The sequence below is a fragment of the Accipiter gentilis genome, chromosome 11 (assembly GCF_929443795.1).
Source record: "Accipiter gentilis chromosome 11, bAccGen1.1, whole genome shotgun sequence".
In the NCBI taxonomy this organism is placed as follows: Eukaryota; Metazoa; Chordata; class Aves; order Accipitriformes; family Accipitridae; genus Astur; species Astur gentilis.
The window spans coordinates 7,658,644-7,671,483 of NC_064890.1; the positions used below are offsets into that span (position 1 = coordinate 7,658,644).

The following is a 12,840-nucleotide window of genomic DNA, read 5'->3' on the forward strand; positions in this document are numbered from 1 at the left end:
CCAAGGAAGTATTTATTACAATCTTGCATTTATTACACACACTGCAGCACCATAAAGGGGCTCAGAAGCCACTAACAACGGGCATCGTTGGACTTTCCATACTAAAAATGTGCTTTCTTAAGGGAGGATTGCCTAGAGGGTGAACTACTTGCTGTGGCCTCCCTTGAGAGGAGAAAGAGGCATTTCATTCAGCTTCTTCAGAAGTAGGTGCCGGCATCATTCAGATGAACCATGCCCTCATCACTCAGACGAAACATGCCCTCAACAGTCTATTTTTCCCCAGCTGCTACAAAGACAGCTTAGGGCAATTAGTTCAGTAGATGTTTATGCTGTTATGTGGAGTTAGGCAAGAATAATCCCTTAGAGTCTGTGATGGTCCAGGCACTGCTCTCTCTACATGAGATGAACACAGAAGTAAAGCAGCAAAGCTCTGCTCCTGAACATTTCAGCCAAAATTAAAGAGTGGGGTCTAGAGACAGCAAAGCCAGGAATGACCTGTGTGGAGTAGGACAGGATCGCAAGCAATACTGGTTCCAACCTATTGCTCATGAACAGGTTGGCACCAAGCTTTGCTCAGGTCCATGGGAAGCTAAAGAGCTAGCACAGAGGTCAGTTTTGAAAACAGAGTTTAACATCTCCCCACCAGTGTGTTACTTTGCCAGTGATACCACCAAAGGACCGGGAAAATCAGGGACCTGCTGCTCTGCATTCACATATGTATGTTTGCAAATGACATGGGAATACCTGTGCCCACTTAGAAGACAAGCAATGGAGAGCAAATAAATCCCTTACCCGGTTGTCCTCCTGAATCTCCCAGTCACTGGAGAAGCTCAAGACATGCTGTGCCTGCGAGCAGTTAGAAAACTGGAAAAGGCTGGCAAACATCCTTCTGTTCTCCTGGGTGTCCGGGAAAATCGCCTCCTGGAAGTTGACTCCGTGCGGCAGGAGGATGTAGTTCTCATCCATTCTGAAACACAGATTGCACGGGCAGCCCACTGTGAGGCTGAACAGCACTTTCCCTCCCGCAGAAGTCACCCCTCATACTTCAGCCTGGCTCAACAAATGCCACCAAAGTCACACAGACAGACTTTTAGCTGGCACGCCGCTTTCAGTTCTCCTGGCGCTTAGTTGCCAAGACAGCAGTTTCCACCACAGAGGACTGGACCAGGCAGCAGCAGTAAGGACCTAAGAGGCTCCCGCCACCCTGCAGACATCAACGAACCCCCACGAATGAGGCAAATCTGTATTTTGGCCCATGGTTCCTATGAAATTTGCATTGCTTTGCCCTTGATCCCGGAGTTTAAGTACTCCCTCAAGCAGTCAATAAATAACTTGTTTAAAACATGTTTAAAGATACTGCCACCGACTGAGCACTAGGCAGCATCAAACTGTGTTTCGTTAGGCACCCAGCACAAGAATATACCAAGTATTTCGAAACAAGCGACGAGTACTATTTCGCAAGCGCTCTTGGACTGAAAGGTCACGGCAATGGCTCTGTTCCCACATTGTGGTTTATTTTCTTATTCTTTCGATGAGCCCAAAGTCAGGATTTGGCTGGGACCCTGAGAGAAAGCTATCGGGAGAGTACTTGGGGATGGGTTTTAAACTCCGGTGCCAAACTTCGGCGAACAGCCGCTGGCCCTTCTCCAGCGCCGTGACCGTCCCACCGTAAAACCGAAGGCAGCAGCAGCAGCACCCAGGAGCTGCTCCCGCAGCAAGCTCCCCGTACGTCTGCTGCCCAGCAATGCTAGTCTAGTAGGAATTTGGGCTTGGGTTGTTGGGTTTTGGTTTGTTTTGTGGTTTGGGGTTTTTTTCCCGATGGAACTGTAGGACGCACAAAAGGAGAAGGCGCTGCGGGGAAGTCGGCAGCGGAACGGAGAGCATCCCCCACCACCCCCCCCCAGCCACGGAGATGCCCCGGAGCCGGGATACCAACCCCCCACCACCACCGGGACCCCCCTCCCAACTCTTCCCGGCCCCATCCCAGGACTTACCGAAGGAAGAAGAAATAAGCGTATCCCTGCATGACGGTGTGCGAATGGCAGGAGAAATAACCGAGGCCGGTGAGGTTGAGGCGGGAGCCGGCGGGCACCTCCAACATGCTGCCCCACGCCTGATCGCACAGCAGCTCGATCTCGGCCGAATAAAAAAGCCCCCCAGCTCCTTGTTGGGGACCACCGGGGGGGCCCCTTTGCCAAGGCAGGTAGTTATAAGCCCCGTAAGGGTCGGGGTGCAGGGCCAGCACCCTCGCGTAGACGATGATCGCCGCCAGCTCGGCTCGGCAGCCTTCGCTAAGGGGTCGCCACTCGGCCGGCAACTGGCAGCCCCCCCCGCCGCCCACCCGCCCCCCCAGCCCCAGCCCCAAACCCAGCACCAGCAGCGGCAGCAGCCGCGGGGGAGGCGGCATCGTGGGAGGCTCCGCGGGTGGGTGGGAGGGAGGGGAAGGGAGGGGGGTTAAGGGGGTCGGGGAAGAGGGGGGGGGGGGGGGGGGGAGATGGTCCGGAGCCCGGGGGTCTGGAGAGCTGGGGGAGAGGTGGGAAAGGGTGGAAAAGGCAGGGAGGCAGCGAGGAGATGATGGGAAGGGGTTGGGAAGAGAAAGGGGGGTGTAAAGGGGGGGGTGGGGGGGGGCGCAGAGAGCCAAAGGGCTGTGATTTAAGCAGGACGGGGGGCAAAGGGGCAAAGATGCGAAGGGTGGAGGGGCAGAGGGGCAGGGGGTGTAGGGGGGCAGAGAGGCGAGGAGCGGAGAGGCAAAGGGGAGGGATGGGAAAAGGCAGAGATGCGAAGGGGGCAGAGAGGCGAAGGGGAGGGATGTAAACGCGAGAGGTGCAAAGGGGGAGGTGAAAAGGGAGGGATACAAAGGGGAGGGATGCAAAGGCAGAGTTGCAAAGAGGAGGAATGCAAAGGGAAGAAGAGGTGGACAGGACGGAGGGTGCAAAGAGCCGAGATGGAAAAGGGGAGAGATGCCAAGGGCAAGCGCACCCCGGGGGGAGGGCAGCTGCTGCCAGGCTTCCTCTGGCCCCGGGGTGGGCACTGGGGGGCACCCAGGGCTTTGGGAGGTGAAGGGGTGGCTCGTAGGGTGCTGGAAGTGCGAGGGTCCCAGTGGAGCAGGATGGGCTGCGCACAGCTCCGGCTGGGAAAGAAGAGCCTGGGAAACTGAAGATTGGGGGAGAGGGGGAGGGGGGGGGAGGCGGGGGGGGTTGTGAAGCTTGTAACCCTGGTCACCCACTTCTCCCACTTCAAGTGAGGACGGAGAAAAACTCACAAGTGGGGGAGAGCAGCTCTTCCTAGCAGCCTGCGACCGTGTTTCAAAATACACCTGGTGAGCAAGGCAAAAATAAAAAGCTTCCCACCGTTTACCCTCTAGAACTGGCTGAGGCAGCTTTGGGCTTCTCCAGCTGTTTGGCAGATGGCTCAGGGACTGACCCTCTCCCCACATACAAACTGCTGTGGAGCTTCTCCCGAGCATCCCCGGGGGCCCCACACCACTCGCAGTCCGAAATAGCCTCTTTCTATTTCAGTATTCTCCTTTTCCCACATCTGATCTCACTGGGGATAATAGAGTCAGGAATGGGCATGGGATGCTTCAAAACCTTTGTTAGAATATGAATATCATGGAGACATGGTCCCAGTTAAATCTCTCCCTAGCTGTGATGGTCACTACAAATTTGACAGCATGTCCTGGCTGGTTCCTTTAACCTCATCCTCCGTCTGTCTGTCTGTCTCCATCTGCCTCTCCAGTCCGCTACAAGGACGAGGGGCTCTTGGGAGCAGAAGGTGCCTTTTTGTTCCGTGTTTGTGCTGTGCCTGGTACAGGGGGGTCCTTGTGCATGACTGGTGTTCGAAATAATGTGCAAAATAATGAATCATCAGTTAAATAATGCTAAGCCAACTTCATGGCAGCAAGACAAGACTTCTTCTGTGACAAGTGTCTCCCTCTGGAATAGTTTCATCAGATTCAGCTGTGTGCTGAAGAGTTTAACAAAGGTAATACTCATATTTCATGATGGCATGGTCCTACAATGTATTCCATCATAGCTTTACGCAAGAACAAGCAAAGTTGGTTCTTGCTAAAACAGAAACAGATTCTGATTTTTTTTTTCCTAGCAAAAACTCCAGAATGACAGATAGAGCTTTTCTAACATTTTTTTTATAATCTGCTTCTTGAAGATCAACAAATTGCTTCCAACTTTCAGGAAAAAAGCTTAAAAGGCAATCCTGAAAAGAATTTTTTGAAGAAAACATCCTCAAGAAATCCCAACAGACCAACAAGCTCAATATTTTTTTAATGTTAACCATCAGGAAAACCTGCTTTTTCTTTGGAAACTGAAGGGACAAAACCGTGGTAGAGAAGGTTTCAGAGCCTCATTCTGTAGTTTTTAGATACATAAATAAGAAGTAAGGAGAAAAACAAAGAATTGAGGCTGCTGTTGACTTCACACAAAGCTGGGGCAGTGCTGGAGGCATTTTGTGCAGTCCAGTGTACATGAGGTACGAACCTCAGGTTTCTGTTAAGAAACGGTGCTTCAAGATGTTGGCAAAGACATGGGGTTCATGTGAAGAAAGAGAGAAGTGCTGCATGTGATGGGAGAAATGCTCAGCCCATCCAAGGTGGTCTCTCCATGGTCTCTCCAAGTGGTACGACTGGTGTCAGAGCCTGGCGGCTTCAGCGACATGAATCTCATTTTGGGTGTGGGCAGCAACACACAGGTATGTTATTACTCCAGCACTGCTGGTGGGGAAGTAGAGCCCCAAGAAGCTGATGAGACATTTGTAACCGTAGGTTGGATGGGTTTGTCCTGGGAACTAAATTCTTAGCTTGTGTGAAACACAATTGCTATTTCTTCTGTATACACACATGACATTGATATCTTCTAGGTAGAAGAGGCTCATACTTTAGCTTCATCTCTGTTTACTGTGCGTTGTAAGTGAGTAATGGTCAACTGTCCTTGAATAACTTTGGAAATATCTAATCTAAGCTGTGATCTGTTCTGCTATTCCTCACATTTCAGTTAGCCACCACGTAGCAGCTGGGGAGGTGGACAGGGTGAGAAAGGGAGCGACACGGGCAGCTCACACCCAAAACATGGATGTGTCTTTCCTTAATGCTACTACTAATAGTCTAAATTAAAGTGCTTATATTTGGCGAGAGTGAATCAGTGAGCCATCTCAGAAAACACAACAGCATTTGTTGGTGTACACTGGCTCTGGGTGATGCTCTCCAACTCTGTTTTTGGTGGTGATTACCAGAGTGTGGAAGCAAGTAATTAATGCTCTTTGGAATTTCTCTATCATCCTGTAGAGTGGTAGTGTCGGTGTATTGAGGATACAGCGGGAGTCCATGGAGCTGACTTCAGAGCTGAATGAGATGAAAGGACGGCTTGGCCAAAACTCTGGAGCAGACGCAGTAGGTATGCAATTCTTCACATAAAAATAAAAATATGTCTCACCTGAAAGTGCCTGATTTCCTTGTTCTCTTCCATTTATGTTTGCTGGTGCTGTGCCCAGTGCCGTTGTAAGGTCTCGGGGTGGCCTATCTTCTCCCTTGCCCTCTGTGAGACATCCCCAGCTGAGACCTCTCCCTCTCAGGAGGCTCTCCAGAGATTCATCAGTGCGTAACTGTTCCTTCCCATCCCGACAAGCTGGTCGCTCGGGCTATTTGCTGTTTGAGTTCATTAGCAACTTTCAGATCAGTATTTTAGTAAAGAATTAGAACCGCCTACATTCAGATCGCAGTGATTAACGTGATTTTGCTCTTAAATTTCTCTCCACAGAAGCATGGTCAATTTTCTTCTCTCTTCCTTCATTTCTGAGGTAGTGCAAAGTAGCAGGAGCATCTGAATCCGTTCCAGGAGTCCTTTCTCTTCCAGCTCTGGCTAACAGGGAATTAGTGACATGAAGTAAGGATTTAGAAACCCTCCCTGGAGACTGCATCCTTCAGATCTCTGTTTGCTGTTTCTCTGCAGGGATCCACTGGCTGATCTGAGACGTTCTTCAGTGCAGCGTGAATACTTCTGTGCTGTGAACTCAGCGTGGGTCTGACGAGTGCTGTAGCCAAAACCAGCTAATCAGAGGAGCACCAATAGAGCCAATTACTGCTCAGGCTGCGCTTTCAGCCATTCATGCATGTGCCACAGTTATTCATTCACTTCCTCCGCTTAGATAGTCTTGTAGACTTTGAGACAGGGTTGTGGTTTTCCCAGGCAGGAGCTCTTCCTTTTCTTCCACACATCTTTACAGATATTTCATCTTTACAGATATTTAAACCAAAGGTTTCTCCCTCAGGGCTGTGTCATTTTCTTTGCTGTTTCTCTGGCGATGCGGGTGATTTAAGCTTTTTAATAAAACATAGCTCTGCTCTGTCTCTCTCTTTGCCTTTAAAGTATTGACAGAGTTGAGTGTTAGTCCAGGTATCAAACAAGAGAGCACGGTACTCCGAGTCTGGCTGCCTTTCTGATGGGTGTAGGTGATCTGAAACCTCAGCCCAGCTGTCTTTTATTTATATATCCGCAGTGATTCCTTTGTAGTCCAGGGTACAAAATATCAAACCCAGATTTCTTTCCCCCTGCCCACCCCTCTTTAAACTGGGTGACCTACAAAGATGAATATTTGGCTGTGTTAGTGTCCCCGCAGGAAGAGATGTTTTCGTTAGCTTCTTCTGTCTATGCTTCTCTAACTTGAGTCATTCTTCTCATAGTTTGACATTTGGTCCATCATACTTAACTGTTTTTGTACCAATGTCTGGGCTGGGTGATTCCTATTAAAAAAAAAAAATCATATTCCCTGGCCAAAGTTCTCTGTAGCTCTTTATGTTTCTTCCTTTCAAAGAGTAATCACAACCATGAAGAAACAGGATCTGTCTTTGGGGATCAGCCGGGAATACACTGCTGTCTCAAAGAGTTTGAAAAGATTTACTTCATGCACAGCAGTAAAAAGGCTTTCTGTAATACCATTTAGAATTTGAATGGAAAAATGAGTCGAAGGATCAAAGAGTTTGTATGGATGGAGATCTTCGCCTACACCTTCATTGTAACTTTCTGCCTTTTCTTGGCCCCTTCAGTCTTCACCCTTCCCCACTGTCCATCTTCCCCATCCTGCCGTCACTGTGCCCACACGGTCCTGCTCTCCTCTCTCTCTGCCCCAATCTCTGACAAGTCTCACCAATTTAAATGCAGTTTCCTTTGGATAGGGACCTCTGTCTGTGTCCTCCTACCCAAACTCCCATCTCAGCCTGGCTCCCTGACATCTGGGGACATCTGGCCCTCATCTCAGACCCGTCGTGGCTGAAGGGGAACTGTCACTCTCATTCCAAGTGACTCTTTCTCCCTTTCTCAATCAGTGACACTATCACCTCCTCTTATCTATCACTTGGGCTTACAACCTGGATGTCATCTTCACCTTAGACTTTCCTCTCTTCTCAAGGTTGTTTAGACACTTTTCCTGTAGCTTCTCCCAGACGTGCCTTTCCTACCATTCACACAACAAAGATGCCATGCAGGGTCTTTCTTCTCTTGTCTTGAGTCCTGCAGCATCTTTTCTTGGGCAGACCCAGCCTTGGCCCACCACTATCTACCCAACTTGTTGCTACACACACTCTTTTTCTAGCTCATCACTACTGATCACGTTCACCACCCATCTTTTCCCAGGGCTCCCTTGGCTACCCATATCCACCCCTTGCTTCATGCCAGGCTCTTACAGAAGAGCTTGGAGGCAAGGACCAACTCAGCTCTGCATTTCTGCAGCATCTGGTTCGTAAGCCATGACTGCAGGTCCAAGAATAAGAATAGCAACAACGTGCAAGCTGATTCCAGCCCAAGTCAGCGGAGGCCAGAAGTTGCTGTGCTCAGAAGTCTGTTCATAAATCAATGTGAAACGCGCTGTCTGAGCATAGCTCCCAGTAGACACGGATCTGCATAACACATACCACTGACACAACTGGCGATGGGAAAAATATTAAAAAATATCATTCCCACAGCTGTGGAGGAATGAATAAAGATGTCTATTTCCCCTGTCCCTGGGGTGAACCCTGGTCCAGGTAAATGCACTTCTTATAAATCAGAGGTTTTAAAAGTGGAGGAACTGTTAGGAAAGTCTAATCTGAGCACACTGAGCTAGAAGATGCTACCCAGGAACTCCTGTGTCAACATCATAACTGAATTTGGAAGAAGAGAATGGGAGAAAGACATCCAACCCTCACTTTAAAATCTCAGGTGGTGGAGAAACAAGTTCATCCCTTGGTGAGTTGTTCCAATGCTAAAATCTTGTGCTTTTTCCCATTCTTGATTTGCCTGGCTTCAGCTTCCAGCCATGTAGCGCTGTTGTCTGCTGTGTGAGAATGGAACCCTCTTATTAGAAATCCTCACCCAGTTTTGGCATTTATAATCCAACAATCAAGCATTCCCTTGAATAAATTGAATACAGTTTCTTGTACTCGGTGGCAAGATACCCAGACTATCAGTCATTGTTGTAACTTGATTGCCCCAGATTTTCAACCTCCTTTTCTCCTGCAGAGAACCGAGATGAGCTCTGGATTGTAGAGACTGGTCTCCAAAGAGCCAGGGAGAGGGCAGCACCACCAATCCTATTTGGTTTTCTGCTTCTTCATCCAAGAACCACATTTATTCTGCTGGCCAGTGTTACATAAGTATGGAGCAATTTGCATTGGTCACTCCTGAAGAAAAACTGCATCGGTGAAGCAGGAACTGAGCAGGAATGGGCATGTGTGTCCAGGAGGTTGCATGGCCCTGACTTGGGATGGTCCCATGCAGACCAACCTTTCTTCTTGCAGTTTACCTAGATAAAACAAAAAGGGGAGAAAGGCATCTTATAATGAGAGACCTTGGCACCACATATAGTTAATGCAATTGAACTCACACTCTGCTCAGTTTTCACAACTGGGTTCTTACTCTGATGAGTTAATTCTCTTTGATGTCCCTTCTGTCCCTCCCGTGCTTTCGCTGAGCCTAAAATAACCCAACTGTCCATCTTGCTTATGGAATTACTGAACTTTTAAGAGAATACAAAGTGCTGTCACATGAGGATTTGGGATTAAACCTCTCTTGTTTATGTTAAACATAACATCTTAATTCTTCCACTGCTGGAGGGCATATGAGTCTCCACAACCCCAAAGAAATCTGCTTTCAAGCCCTCTAGCAAAGGTCACTGTGATTTGTTTCTCATTACAAAAGTTCTTTCCGGTAAAGCTGTCTCATGGTATATGACAGTTCTCTTACAAAACACCTTTATGCAATTTAAAGCATTTTTACTTAAATATTTTCCATTGTAAAACAACATATGCTTATTTTTCAGCACATTTCTCTTCTCTCAAACTGCACTAATCAGTGGAGTAACTGACTTTTTTCCAGGGATGTGGTAAGGAACATAACTGCCTGCCATCCATGTTTCATCCAACAGCCGAGGAGCTCTGGATCTGGTGGGGGGATCCCACTGAAGCTGGCAGCTCCCTGAACTGGGTTTAACTCCAGCCTCCTGGCTCTGGGAGTACCCCTTCCGTTCAGATGTGTGTGCACATCTGGAGGGGTAGACCTGTGGGAAAGGGGGGCAAGGCAGCACAGATTACTGAGTAGTAGATTACTGTAGACTACTACGGGCATGAGAAATGCTCCTGCACCCCATGAAGTCCCACAGATGAAGGGAATAGGAAATAACATGAGGGATGAGGCAGACATGAGGTGATGCAGAGCCCAAGAGAAAACCAGAGACAGCAGGGGAAAGGCAGAGGAATTGGGAGGAAAGGCAAGGAAAGACTCAGGACAGGAGAGAAGGGGCAGTGTGGGAAGTAACGGCTCAAGGAAAATTTTAGGCAAAGAAGGAATGAAGGAATTAATGTTTGGAATTTAACTTACTGAACATCATATTGAAAAACTATTGTGAGCCCTGCTTGCAGGTGTGCAGTATAAACACCACCAGAGACACCTGCATTTCGCCACAGGAGCTGTCAGCCCTTCTGTAAAACCACTCAGCAGTGTCACACTGGCCAGCTTGCATTGCCGAAAATCCTGCAGAAAAAGTCCTGCAGAAAGCTGAGCTTAGCTTGAGTGTTGTGCCCTGCCTCTTGGCTGGTCCCTGTGCTCCTGACCTGCCTGCATCCAGAGATCTGCTCTCCTTCATCTGCCCGCCTTCCCAACGTGACCCCACCATCACCATCGTTTGATGGGCATCCAACCACCTAGACAAACCTCACAAAGTGGCTCAATGCCCTGCTCCATTAGTGTATGAGCTCTGTATTTTTCTGTGTCTTGAGTAGGTCTCGTTCTTTGGTATGCTTTTGAACAGGGCTTTCCAGGTCTTTGACACAGACACAGTGTTCACGGAGCAGCTGACATGAGAGCACATTCCCCCTGCCATTGTGCAGGAGGTTTATTTGGATTTTAAAAATTGCCCTCAGGAAAGGATAAAAAAAACCACGCTTAACCCAGTGAGTTAACCCAAGCACGTGTCCAAGGTAGTGAAATGGGCTCTGATCCAGCTCCCCCACCAGAGATTGCTCCCTCCTCTCATGGGAATCAGCTGTTTCATTGCTGAGCAAAACTGTCCTCCTGACTCAGGGGAATTTCTTCCCCCAGGAGCTGTGTTAGCAATGCCACCAACATTCATCGGGGTCTCACTTGGATGCCAGCAATGAAGGCTGCGCTGCTGATGGTGTTGGTCATCATGTCCTGCTCCTGAACTCCTTGGCAATGAGATGCTCCCACACGCCATTGGCATTACAAAGGAGAAAACGCCTCTACTTCTGAACCTGCCTTGGCTAAGTGAAATGCATCCATGCAACTCGTTGATAACCTGTTGGGAGAGGCTGACTGCTATGCTGCTGCGCAGTAGATCAGTGCGTTTGCACACAGAGAGCAGCCAGCGCAAGGTTTTATGTCAAGGCCAGGACAGCTGTTCCCTGGCCACCACTTCAAGGGTGGATGACACATGTACAAGGCAGGTGGTGTTGGAGCCAGCGAAGGCTACAAAATCCAGCAGCAGCAGCAGCCTAAGCAAATAATTTGCTGGATTATATTGCCTGTCAGCAAAGCTGCCTGGCTCCTCCTTGGACTGCATTAACTGTTTGGGCTGAAACATTACGTTTTGCATGTTTATCTTGGGGAGATTTATGTAGAAAATGTTTCAATGGTCTCTTCACCAGGGAAGGCTAAAGAGCAATGTCTTGTTTTGCTTGTGTTGAAGACTGTGTTCCTACGAGTAGAGGCGAGACCTTCACATCTGGCTGAAAGGTGGGGATGGAGAAGGGGATTGACTGGAAGGATAAGATTTGGGGACCAAAAAGCCAAGCCTGGTAGGTCACATCTTCTTACTACATAAGGGTTGTGAAGTCACATCCATTAACATGTTTGTGGCACTCAGATAATTTGGAGACAAGCATCACAGGAAAGCCCATATACATGTTAATAGTTCTGTCTCTCAAGTTCTGCCTCTCAAATCCTTAATGATTCAAGGACAGGGGATTTCAGGACATTTGCACACTGAGCCGTGAAGATAAAACATAACTGCTCTCTGGAAGGGCACAGTCCAAACTGCTGCCCAGGGTTCACCATCCTGAACGAAGGCTTAGGAGACAGCAGACATTCTTGTGCTACTGAAGATTTACCATTACTCATTTGCATCTCTGCGCATGTAGCACTTGATGAGACACCACGAAATATGTTCTGTGCTGTTCCCATCTCCAATGCAATAGTTAGAGAAGAACTGCCTTCTGCAGACACCCTGCTAAAAACCCTGCTCTGCAGAGGCTTGCTGGAGGTGGGCACAGGCACAGCCTGAGGTCTTGCAGGAGACTGAAACACTTAGGAGGGACTTGCACAATGTAAACGGCCAAAAGAAGTTGTCCTCACCACTTGGAGGGCCATCCTATTCCAGGAGTTACTGGGAATGAGAGTACAAAGTCACTTGCAGCCCCTCCATCTTCTTGCTGTGAGTTCGCTGCTGAGGTTCAGCTCTGAGCCTTGTCTGCTGCACAGGTGATAACATAACCATAAGGGAAGAAAAATATCTCTTTCACAGAGATGTATGTTAACCTCCAGTTCTGATTAAATATATCCCAGCTGCTAGGAACAGCTGTGAAAGTTTTTTTTTCCTTTGCCTTTTTCAAGTGTGATGCATTCCTCCTCTTCACTGTCCCCTCATGAAGGGGGGAAGAAGACCGTTGGATAAAAGCCTTGCTCCAGGGCAAGAAAAAATCCAAACTGCAGCTTTGCATAAATCTGTCACTTTGATTCCCCTGAGAACAACTGCAAACTTGAAAAATGGCATAGTAAAGCAGGCACAGGTGTTAACTCCTCTTTTTTTAATTGGTAAAAAAAGAAACATGGAGAAAAAGTTGCTGCAAACAGCACCCAGAACATGATTTCTTTCATTCAGCTTTACGCTTCATTAGCTCTTCCAGGACAATCTCTTTGTCAATAAAGTCTTATTTCTAAACCAGAAAGGAAACAGGCAAACTGTCCTGTTTCAATATCTGCTGCAAAATCCACATTAACCACCCTTTGCTGCTTCTGCTGTTTAATTCTCTCCCTGGAACGATTTGTGAGGGGGGTTTTGCGCTCTCTCTCACTTTTAAATGCTGATGCATCAAATATTGGCTGGGTTTGGCTCGGGGGTGGGAGGGCAGCCTCTGAGGAGGCTCAGTGATGTCTTTCACCCCAGGGTCAGCTTTGTATCCTGCTTCAAATTTGGCTCTTTTACTTGAAACAAAGAAACCCTGTTGTCACAAACGCTTCTCCTCTCCTCAATCCAGGCACTTTCATCCCCAAACCCTTCAGCAACAAGTGGCCAGATTTCACTCTCGCGAGCGGAGGCGGCCACAGGGGCCGAGTTCAT

The 12,840-nt window shown here is 48.4% G+C and overlaps 1 protein-coding gene across 1 annotated transcript in view; it reads right to left on the reverse strand.

Annotated features, from left to right (window-relative positions):
* The window catches only part of CCDC3 (coiled-coil domain containing 3), a 44,587-nt gene extending 42,180 nt beyond the window's left edge, over positions 1-2,407 (reverse strand). The window contains exons 1-2 of the mRNA XM_049814475.1: positions 1,995-2,407; positions 793-967 (exon numbers count right to left, since the gene is read on the reverse strand). Coding sequence (XP_049670432.1) covers positions 793-967; positions 1,995-2,407 — 588 coding nt within the window. The remainder of the gene's footprint in view (positions 1-792; positions 968-1,994) is intronic.
* Positions 2,408-12,840: the final 10,433 nt, after the last annotated feature.